This window comes from Barbus barbus (assembly GCF_936440315.1).
Source record: "Barbus barbus genome assembly, chromosome: 23".
Taxonomy (NCBI): Eukaryota; Metazoa; Chordata; class Actinopteri; order Cypriniformes; family Cyprinidae; genus Barbus; species Barbus barbus.
Window position 1 is genome coordinate 27,249,212 of NC_136751.1, and position 12,357 is coordinate 27,261,568.

A 12,357-nucleotide genomic window follows, 5' to 3' on the forward strand; every position below is an offset into this window, starting at 1 on the left:
TAGATAAAGTTTTAGTATTTTTATTACTAAAGTTGTATAAGTTGTATCTACATATTGTGGCGGGAGGAGCCAACGACAGACACAGTGGGTGTGGCGTCAAGCCTAGGAGAGGTTTTTATTAAACAATAAAATGTACAAAAGTGTCCAAAGGGGAAAAGTGTCCAAATAAACGGGGAATCTGGTGTCCTCGTTGTGCCGCGGGGCTAGTGAAGGAGGGTAGTGTTCGTCAGGGAAAGGTCCAGGAAGGGGCGGAGTCCGGAGGCCGCACGCGCTCCCCTCTCGGGGCCGGGAGCGAGTGGCGGCGGCGTCTCTTGCGCGGCTTCGTCCATCTCCTGGGTTCCCGGCGCTTCTGGGGGATTCGGCGGCCCGGCATCCTGGCCCGTCAGCCGCCTAACGGGTGCGGCAGTCCTCCTCGACGCTCCCTTCCTGGACCCATGAGGACACCAGCGTGCATGCACGGGGAAGAGACCGGTCTCCCGAGGAGAGGCGCGCTCGGCGTTTAAACGGCGGCGGTGATGAGGCTCTATTCACATCAGGTGCGCCTCATCACACGCCGCCAGCCCTAGGTGTTCAGCGCCCCTCCTCTCTCACACACCCACTCCCGTCGGGAGCCTGGTGAAGGGCGGCGAACACGGGACGGGGTGGTGATGATGGACAGGGGGGAGGCAGCCGACTCGTCACAATATATATATATATATATATATATATATATATATATATATATATATATATATGTATATATATATATATATATATATGTATATATATATATATATATATATGTATATATATATATATATATATATGTATATATATATATATATATATATATATATATGTATGTGTGTGTATGTATGCATTGTTTCCATAAAATCATTAGGCAGTGTGAGAATTTAACAGGGCTGAATTTATGAAGATGTACTTTCATATAGGCCGGCAAGTCCCATGAAATATAATCTTTTAATGTTATGCAAGAATATTAAAAGCATCTGACACGTGATTTATATCAAGAGGGGAAAGTATGTGACTGAAAAAAAACAAAACACTTTAACCTCATCAATCTTAGTCTGAATCGGAATCTGTTAGTTTTATATGTGAACTGCTTCTCTACTGATACCAATACTTTATTTCTTATAATGACTAAAGTAAAGCAGTACATACAATAATGCTTGAATAAACCCTTTCTGCACACAAAATTGACCAAGGAGGGTATTTTTGCAAATGACCACACACCAACACAATAAATACTTAATGTACATTTTATTTTAAAACCAACATTCATTAATAAATGTTTGTTCTTCCAACAGCTCTGGAATGCCATCTCATTCTCAGTAAGACTGAGTTCATGCTTTCTATAATTATATACCCCGATAAGTGAAAGTGAAGAAGGAAAAAAGTGGAAAAAAAAATAATGAAAGAATTAGGATAATACCAGCCACTCCAAAGGTCATTGTTGTGCGTTTATACCATTTACTTAAAAAACTTTTCATTTACTGCTCATGTATGAGAAACTGAAAAGACTTTAACTGCAATTCATAGTCTGAAAGGATGTAGTTCTTTGTGCGTCTACTCAAACCGGTCACTAAAGGATCTCAGAAAGTGGACAGTAGATGCATGCGGTCAATAGGTCTTGTTCTTCTGGAATTATATATCAGTATTCCCACCACCACCACAATGGAGACAACAAAGAGTCCTACAAAGACCCCGGTGCTTGTGCTCATGTGTAGAAATCCACCGTCCTTTGAGGCTACAAAATGAAAGAGCAACAGAATTACATCAAAGACCATGACATAGAAATCATGGCAACACTTTACAATAAGGTTCCATTCATGAACATTAGTTAAAGGAATAGTTCACCCAAAAATGAAATTTAGCTAAACATTTACCCATCCTCAGTCCATCCACAATGTAGATGAGTTTATTTCTTCATTAGAACAGATTTGGAGAAATTTAGCATTATATCATTTGCTCACCAATGGATCCTCTGCAGTGAATGGGTGCCGTCAGAAAGAGTACAAATAGCTGATAAATACATCACAACAATCCACAAGTGATCCACATAACTCCAGTCCATCAGTTAACATTTTGAGAAGTGAAAAGCTGCATTTTAGTAAGAAACAAATCCATCATTACAATAGCTTCAAATTGTTTCCGGCTAAAAGTCCTTTATCTATAATATTTCTTTCTTGAAAAAAGTCGACTCATCCGAATCAGGAGAGAAATATGAACAGATCAAGCACCGTGTATAAGTGAAAACTGTCCGAAACAGCTCTAAACAAATATGTTGGTGGATTTTGATGCGAGAGGGCGACAGGGGACTTTTTTGGCCAGAAGCAATGGTTTTAAAGTTAAAACAAAGTGGATGGTGGATTTGTTTCTTACAAACATGAAGCTTTTCACTTCACAAGATGTTAACTGATGGACTGGAGTGGTGTGGGTAGCTTGTGGATTATTGTGATGTTTTTATCAGCTGTTTGGACTCTCATTCTGACGGCACCCATTCACTGCAGAGGATCCATTATAGTGATGCAAGGCTAAATTTCTCCAAATCTGCTCCTATGAAGAAACAGCTCACATCTTAGATGGCCTGAGCATGGTTACATTTTCTGCAAATTATTGGGTGGACTATTCCTTTAACAAATATTAACAGAGATGAAAAAATACCACAAGAAATATATTCCTCATTGTTAGTTAATGCATGAACTAATGTTAATAATGAAATCAAAGTGTTACCGAAATCAAATCACATTCACTGTTTAAAAGAATAATTCTGCCAACAAATGAGAATAAATTGATCATACTTTCAATGAACTATTCGGTTAAAACATATTCATATACCAGCATTATGAGTCTGTCTCGCCACTCGCAAGGGACCCTGGCTGATGTAGTGCCTGGCAGTTTCTTGGCTCGCATCTCGCCTACGTCTGCGTGCGGCTTGGCCTAGGCAGCCTTGGGCACATCTTGAGTTTAAGCTGTCTCTTGCACACAGGATCACGGAGCAGCTGATGTACACCTGTCAATATGATTTTAGAGTATTAAAGTGAAATGTTCCTGCTAAACACAAACACAATTGTTATGCAAATGTGTTGTACCTCATCGAAGCCTCCTGTGAACTTGAAAGCTTGGATCTGAAAGTCATACTTTGTGGAGGCACTTGGGTAAACCATGACTGTATCATCCATAACACACCTGAAATAACACAATCGAGGAACCGAATGACATTATTATTGTCTATATCAGGAAATTTGGAATTGTGCATTAAAATGTGACACAATCATTGTGCCTTGAACTGTGAATAGTCCATGTACACTACTGAATAGTCTTTGCTCACCAAGGCTGCAATTATTTGCTCAAAAATATAAGTTATTTACTTTTAAAAACTGAGGTGCAGCTATTTGTGCTTTTGTTTTAACGGTTAATGTTTTATAACGCTAATAAAAAATACCCAAAGTTTTTGTCACATGTGGTGCTTTGGTTTAGCATTAGTTCATCTTATTTAAACACAATCATGTTTAAAGCCTGCTATTCTGGATGTTAAGTTGAACGAATATTTGAGTATTTGTGTAGCCGACATTTTCACAAGCTCTGAGAGAAAGAGAAAGAGAGCTGGATGAGATTCCCCTGGGGAGACATCGGATGGTCTCTGCGTTTATGCGTGGTGTCCGGCGTCTGAGACCAGTACGCCCCATTGGAGTTCCTTCTTGGGACTTATCTGTCATCCTTGAGGGTCTAATGGTAGCCCCATTTGAGCCCTTAGAGTCAGCTCCAGAACGCATTCTGACTCTCAAGGTTAATCTTTTGTTTGTGCTAACGTCTTTAAAAAAGAGTTGGGTACTTGCAAGCTCTCTTTGTCAGTGAGATGTGTATGGACTTCGCCCCGGGTCTAGTCAAGGTGACCTTACGGCCTAGGCCTGACTATGTTCCCAAGGTTTTATCCGCATCGTTCCGCTCTCAGGTGGTCACACTTCACTCTTTCCATCCTCCTCCCTTTGCTTCAGGTGAGGATGAAAGGCTTCACATGCTCTGTCCTGTCCGAGCTTTGAAGATCTATGTGGACCGCTCCAGCCATTGGAGGAAATCTCCCCAGTTGTTGGTATGTTTTGGTGCTGGCCGCCGTGGGCTTGCCACATCGAAGCACAGCATTTCTCACTGGGTGTGGGGCGCTATTTCACTGGCTTATGAGGTGCGTGGTCTTTCTTCACCTCTCAGCGTTTGGGCGCATTCTACTAGAAGTGTGGCTTCCTCTCAAGCTCTTTTTAGAGCGTTCCCCGTGAGGATATTTGTGTAGCAGCAGGATGGTCCTCTCCGCACACTTTTATCAGGTTCTATAACTTGGATCTTGACATGGCTCCGGGTTCCCAGATTTAATCTGCTTGAACCAGCCATGTATGCTGTCTGGTTCGTAAACGGGCCAGATAGGGCAGCGTTTTTAGCTTGCCGTGTTTGGTACAGTATATCGTTCCCAAAGCGTCTTAGATTATGCAGCGTTGAGTGAACCTATGAAAGAGAACGTCTCGGGGTACTCGCGTAACCCTTGTTCTCTGAATAGGGAACGAGACGCTGCGTTTGCTGCCAAGCTCCTCACGCTGCCGACAGGGGCCTTTTCGGCAGAGAAAACTGATGAGCAGATGGCGACGTAAGAACGTCGAAGACGGCATCCACGCCATCAGCCAATGAATTGCTGTGATTCTATAAGGGCTTCAGACAATCGGCACGCCCAGGGACGTTCCCCAAAGCGTATTAGCTTACGCAGCGTCTCGTTCCCTATTCAGAGAACAAGGGTTATGCGAGTAACCCGAGACGTTTTCTATTTGAAAATGTTTTCAAATATAATTTATTTCTGTGATGCAAAGCTGAATTTTCAGCATCATTACTCCAGTCTTCAGTGCCACATGATCCTTCTGAAATCATTCTAATATACTGATTTGCTGCTCAAGAATCATTTATTATTATCAATTTTGAAAACGGTTGTGCTGCTTCATCTTTTTGTAGAAAAATCATATTTTTTCAGGATTTTTTGATGAATAGAGAGTTTAAAAAACAGCATTTATTTGAAATAGAATCATTTGTTACATTCTGAATGTCTCTAGTGACACTTTTGAGCAATTTCATGCGTCCTGCCTGAATAAAAGTATTAATGACTATTTTGAGATCTCTCAGCAGATTAAGTAATACAGTAGACAAGTGTGTTTAGCACTGAAAAAAGCTTCAGGTGCACAAATACAATCATCAGTCTTTAGCTTCACATTTGTTTTTCGCATTACTAAACCACACAAGCAGCCACAGTAATGATAAATGGTTCTGAGAAAAGCCATTGTGAGGTTCAACAAAGCCTTGAAGGCTGAGCGTGTATTTAAAGGAGGCCACCTACTTTTTACAAGGGCTTGAACCTGAAACCTTTTCGTTAGTAGCCCAAAAGCTTAATCTAGCAAACGTATAATTTTGCAAAGTTCCTGCAGTGTTTTAAGCATTACCAATGATAAGCTTGGAATATAATGAATAGACTTCTGGGACTCATTAAAGGCCTACTTATGCTATCATTAATGCATTCTATTGCTCATACGTATGGCTGGAGGACCATAAAATGGGCAACATCCTATTCTCTTCTTCTAAAATTGTCCAAATCTGGTTCATGATAAAGTCTTACCCATCTTTGATGATGTCATAAAAGACAGCACTGAATGGATTGTCTTCAGGAGTGGCTCTGCAGGACTCAACGAAGAGAGTGACCTCTGGTAGAGCAGTATGAGCTTCAATGCCCATGTAGATCTGCTCCATCAACTCAACCTGCACTGGATACAGGCTGGGATCTACCTGACTGTTGAAGCTGCTGTCGGTGAAAACTTCAAACGAGTAACCAAACGTGCCAAAGCTGGATTCAGTGAAGATGTAGTCAGATTTATGGTTGACGTAGCGGTTGGAGACAATGGCCATTTTGGGATACTGGCAGGAGAAGCCAAATTTAACTTGATTGCGTCTGGTGATAACAGCATTCGAGTTCTCAAAGGAGTTGATCTCATTTTTGAAGACAATGGAATCTCCAGAGTCCTGATTGGTGTTGAAAACAAAGAAAAAAGAGAGAAAAAATAAAGAGAATGTAATGCAACACTCAAATATTTAACATATTAGTTGGCATACATCCATGGTAGTGCCACAGGTGTTGAGGGACATTGTGCCCAGGATGTGGGTGTCATTGGAGGTAAGGGAGCAGGTGGGGTCTCGCAGTTGGAGCCAGTTCTGGTCAATGCCATCCATGGAGGCTTTACTGACTACAATGCTGATACTGTTATCATCACAAATGACTTTTGCTTCACCTTGAAAGATATGATTCATTCAATTAGTCCCTGGTGTATTTTTTTATGTAAGCTGTATTTAAATCACACACACACACACACAAAAGATCAAGGCATTAAATTTTACACAATTATATGAATGCAGATGTTTCTACCTAAGCGTTAAAGATTTGCACAGTGACTGACCGACTCACTGCATTCTAGTGGACATTAGTGTTTGACTGTTTATCTAACCATATCACACCAGGTTTAATCAATTTAACGGAAACTCGCTTGAGTACTGAGGTTTGTTTGGTACAGCCAGAACTTTGTTTTTAGTGGTAGAAATTTGATTTATCTGCAGTCACTCACCAAAAAGGGCTGTTCACTGAAATGTTCAGTGGCTCTTTCTGTAAGTTACATCGTTATGTCAGTAGGTGGCGATAAATAAAAATTTTGGTTTAATTTTTGTGAGCAGGTTATAGAATCATTCACTCAACTGATCCATTAAAATAGTTTACAGCCGTTGAGATGTTGACAACCAGTAATTTTGAATTTTATTAGGCTACATATGCGTGTCACAAAATTCGTTAAAGTACTCTATTAAGAAGGTTAAAGCACTGTTTTCTTCACAAATTATAACAAAGCAGCCTAAAGAAATTATGACTTTAACGTTCTCACAACAGGTGTCCCTTCGAACATTTGGCAGTCATGTCCTTCAAATAGAAGAAATTTGAGTGAATGAAATAAATCATTGGGTACTTCGAAAAGTGCATTCGTTCGCAAACAAATCCGGTATTTTCTATGCATTCGCATCTGTATTCAAATATTTACATAAAAGTAGTTCCTGCTATTGTTTTTACCTGAAAGAATCCTTGCTTTTGCCACAGCCACAATGATGCACCTCATTTCTGATTGACTGATAAAGAAAAAGACAGACAAGAACTCATAAGAAACTATACAGAGAACATAAATAATCAGTGATCAATTTAAATACAGACCCCATTTTACCTGTGAAGTGTGTCTGCTGCGAAACACACAGGTACACGACGATACAGATCCGTCTCCTGTGGAGTCCAGGTCAGTGTTGCCACCAAAACCCCATTACTCTCACTTGTCAGGGTCTTTGACATATTAGAGGGGCCACTGACCTGGAAGTCATAGATGCTACACAGACAGGAGGAAAAGAAAGATCAGATAACATTACTGTAACTCGATCGGCAGACACATGAACAACCTGCTTCGGCAAACATTGGCATTTGAGCATGTCAGGTTATTCTTTCCTACTGATAAAAAAGGAATTCAGTTCAATTCATCTTCTCATCAAAATCACGTCACTTGGAAATCAAATGATAACTGATTAAAAATCTATTATGACTGCCACCAGTATGCAAAATTCAATCAAATCTGGAATCTGCAGATTGCAAAATGTTGGTTTAACAAATAGCTATATAAGAGAAATATTGTTATTCTAGTTTTGTGTGAGAAATACAAAACATTTTTCAGACCTGCTGTCTGAGATCTGTGCTCGGAGGGTGATCTCGTGCGCCTCTCCCACAGCAGCATGATGCACGTCTCCATGCAGAGGCGTTGGTGTCAAGAAACTTGGTTTGTTCACGCCTGGGACACAACCCTGAGACGGTGGAAGAACTGCAAGATGGTGTAGATCGTGTTTAAATACACAGAAATGCACAAACACAGTATCAGCACTATAAAAGCATCTCATACACTCATAAAACTAAATGCTATTTTATTGGTATCTGTGGCTCCATGAAGAACCTTTAACATCCACAAAAGCTTTTCAGTGAACAAAAGGTTTTTTATAGTAGAAAAAGCTGGGGAAAATGGTTCTTTTAAGAACTGTTCATTGAAAAGTTATTTGGGGAACCCAAAAATGCTTCTTCTGTATAAGCCCCTTTTGAGTGTAATCTGTGGCAATACTTTGAAACACTTATTGTAAGTGGAGCATAAGTTCACTTCTACTTTCAATTGCATGTTCTAATCATTCACCACAGAACCTGTTCATCCACAATTTTTCTTTTGACATGTCTTGCATTGTTTTGGCTTTTACATTCTCTCAAATGACAAAAACTGGTCGTTCAGGTCAATTAAACACAAATGAATGTCTATTTTTGTTATGGGGGTGATCGATGTCTTGAATATCAGTGGTATTATACTGTAGATCTAGTTTACACTCTTTCCCATGCACTTTTGATTTCCATTTTTCTTTCTTTGGATTTAAAGAAACTTATTAACTGATTATATATTTGACACCTTCTATAAATATAAATATATATATATTTCCATGACTTTTCCAGTTGTTTGTGATTACTGCATTAGAATTATTATAAAACAGTTTATTGCTCTGAATATTTCTTACGCTGTAAAATTATAATTTTTTTTCAAAGTTGGAAATAAAACTAACTAGTATTTTACAAGATAATTCTAATTCAGTTTTTCAAAATTTCACATTTAAAACAATGTGTAACTTGCCATTTCTTTGTAATTGTTTGTAAATTATATAGTACTAGCAATTTATGAATGAAAGTTGTTTCTACACCAAATTTTTAGTGTACTTTTCAAAACTGATACTTCTGTTTCAATTCATTTGTGAGACTTTGTATGTTAAAAGAATTGTTAAAATATATTGCTTTTAATGTTTTTATACTTTTGAATACATTTTTTTGGGAATTTCTTCAAATTTCTTCTGAAAAGCTATATAAGCTTCCTAAGTTATTTTATTGCACGAGGGAGAGTATTGGTTTGACTCAAAGCAGATAATGTGATTTTCACTCACTTTCCACGGCAAACTGCAGAGGCACTTGACTGAGAGCGGTTGGGTTACTGCTGTCACTGACTGAGGAGACCCCGCTATCGTCAGTCACAGTTATGTTTGAAACTGGATAATCCTCCAGCATGAGCTCAAACACATGCACACCCACGTCCAGAGAATTTTCTCTGTGCAAAGTGCACGATTCCTACAAAAAACAGAATAAACCATGCACATTTTAATGCACCAAAATATATATTAAAAGGTCAAAATGTGAAAAGGGTCAGGGATCATAATTTTTCTGAACATTTTATGTATATTTTTGAACTAATTCAAGCATTTGCCCTTCCAGTTTGAAGTTTTTTTTTTCAAGCTGAAATGTTTGGCATTAGAAAACATTACCTCTTGAAGATGAATGTTTGGATGTTGATGGCAAACTGTGCAGTTGGCATCATTAAACCTGCATCTCACAACATCGTCATCTGGATCATGTGCCAGCAAATGAATGCTCTGGAAGCAATTCTGAGGAATCCTGTGTATTATTAAGACGATGGAGCAAGATTAGTCTGTTAATGAAAATGCAAATGTAAAATATATGTATAAACACATTTTCATGTCATCTGAAAAAGCGCACACCTTATGTTTGGAATTGCTGCTGAAACAGGGGATCTGTTTGGAGACTGAGTGTCAGATCGTCGTCCAGCGTCAACATGAGTGCGAAGCGTCCATCCACCGACACCATGAACATTATCCTCCCAGCAGCAACCAGAGGAACTGATAAGAGATATTTCATAAAATGCATGTGCATTTATTTTTATGTTTTTAAAAACATGAGAATAATTCACTTTATGCATTAACTACAGAGCTTAATATGACTTAATCCTTTAACATATACATCTTTTTCAGATCATTAGTATGTGCAATTTGGGACTGTATTTATTTATTTGTATCTATTATGTGTATTTTGTGATTATAATGTACATCTATCAATAACTTAAGGCAGAGCATAATACTTCTGTTATATAAAAACAGCATCAGAATGACCTCAGAATGAATGGGCCATTACTAGTGACATTGGTGGCCATGTGAGCCTCTGATTGGCACCACAGATTTTCAGCTGCGCTGTCTGTCACCACAGGTTCGGTTTTAGTGAGGATTCCACATGATCCACTCTCACAGATCCAGTCAACCTGAGAACCACAGGGACCCCTACTGGACTCTCTGTAGTAAAAGTGCATCTGCCAAAAACATAGATGAGACCGGGGCTAGTTGTCACATGATTTACATAAATTACATTATATGTTTTATATGAATTTTTATTTTTTTTTATCAGGAAATGTTTATTTTTGTTACGTCTTGGACTTAAAAAAAATCTTAAATGAAAATTAGAAATGTTGACTTGGCATCTAACTGAAATAAATAAGTTTAAATTAAAGAATTATAATGACTAAAACTGAGAATAAATTAAAGCTATATTGAAATGTATATATATATATATATATAAAAAAATGATGAAAGCACATAACAAATTTACTATTAAAATTAAAAATGGGAAAACTGGAAATATACATATCAACACAAATGTAAAATATGAATAAACACTATAATATTATAAATACATAATATAACAATTAATAATAACAGAATAATATTGCTTTGCACAACAACAAGCTGAGAAACTTCAGGAAATTAACTATTCATGATCTAAGTTTAGATTGCTTAATTTTACATACTTTGCATGACTAACACACAGAAATAGCACAAGCAAAACAACTAAACATAATACAAATACAATGCAAAATTTCATTTCAAACTGGATTTACCTCCACTGATCCATCTGGAAATCTGTTTCCAGGCGTGAACGTCATGGAACCCCCATAGAAACCTACGGCTGGTCCCAGAGCAAGAGCCAAGCTGATCAGCAGCAGCAGCATCGCGCCGTGTGCCATTGTGTCTGATGGAATCGCACGGTGAGCAATGCCATATACTGAGAGATGGGTGGATACTTTCTGTTTCCAGGTTATTGTTTGAGTTGTTCCACCAGCTGAATACATGCATGTGATGAATGACAGGAATCAGCTTCCTTGAAAAGCAACATACACATGGATTATTTTTATCCATTTATTGTATTAGTATTGACTTCCTATTATGCAAACAATTTTATATATGTCTAAATATATATATGCATATATATATATATATATATATATATATATATATATATCATCTGTATTTAAAAAAATTAATTAATGCATGTTGAATTATTTTTCTTAGTGTTCAACAACATTAAAATACAGTTTAGAAATAATTTTTTTGCAGTCTGCATTCCAATCAAGAGGTAATTCACATTCCTCAGACATGACACCAAATATTTAAAAGTTTTTCTGATGATATTTCAGATTCAGAAAATCACTACCATTTGATAAAACTGAAAATTAGGCCATTGTTTACTCAACGTTATGTCATTTTTAAATGATATACTTTCTTTTTTGCATGGAATGCAAAAGATGTTAAGCAGAATGACAATGGTCTTGCATTTCATGTGTGAATATTTCCATAAAAATAAACAGACACCTAAGCAGTCAGACCCTAACATTCCCCAAAATCTCTTTTTGTGATCAAAGGCAGAAAGAAGAAGTCATACAGGTTTGTAAAAACACTTTTAGATCAGCCTTTCCTTTAGGGGTAGGTTGCGATCTTTGAGCAACATGAGGTTAATAATGTTGAAGGGGAATGTTGACTTTTCTCCACCTCACGAGTCAGCGCTGATTTATTATCCTAATGTACAATAAGGTGATTGTGTTAAGTTGCCTTTGAATTTAAAAGAGCCAATTGCCTTTTAATAGACTTGTTTACTCATAGAAACAGTAGCTTTGGACACCTTTGATCACATTTCATATGAAAGAGTGGAGAGGAAAAGAGTGTGAGAGAATTTAACAAAGAGCTAGTAATTTTTGTTTTCAAATTGATTAATAAGAAACAGCTGAAGTGAACAAAAGGGTTTTGTGTAATGCAGAACATCCCCAGCAAATTTGCCTCCTGCTGCGTTTGTCTAAACAGTCAAAGCGTTGTTTGACATCACACTCCTGGAGACAGTTTCAACGTCTTCTGTGACTGTATATGACTTACAAGGTTTAAAACAGACACATTCTATGCATTTACCCGATGAAAAACCTGTTGGGCTGTAAAAACATTATCATTAACATCCACTTGATCTTATAATAATAATAATAATTATATATATATATATAATCTGTATTTTTAAAAATGAATTAATGCATGTTGAATTATTTTTCTTCCTGTTCAACAACATTA

At 37.7% G+C, this 12,357-nt stretch overlaps 1 protein-coding gene across 1 annotated transcript; it reads right to left on the reverse strand.

Annotated features, from left to right (window-relative positions):
- Positions 1-1,243: 1,243 nt before the first annotated feature.
- Positions 1,244-10,995, reverse strand: LOC306842850 (uncharacterized protein). Its single transcript, XM_079373991.1, has 13 exons — positions 10,866-10,995; positions 10,087-10,280; positions 9,679-9,816; positions 9,445-9,574; positions 9,070-9,250; positions 7,781-7,922; positions 7,284-7,439; positions 7,136-7,191; positions 6,139-6,314; positions 5,648-6,048; positions 3,093-3,189; positions 2,839-3,013; positions 1,244-1,747 (listed from the first exon to the last, which is right to left on the reverse strand). The coding sequence occupies exons 1-13, from the start codon at positions 10,989-10,991 to the stop codon at positions 1,593-1,595; spliced, it is 2,127 nt and encodes a 708-aa protein (XP_079230117.1). The 5' UTR covers positions 10,992-10,995; the 3' UTR covers positions 1,244-1,592.
- Between the last annotated feature and the right edge of the window lie 1,362 nt (positions 10,996-12,357).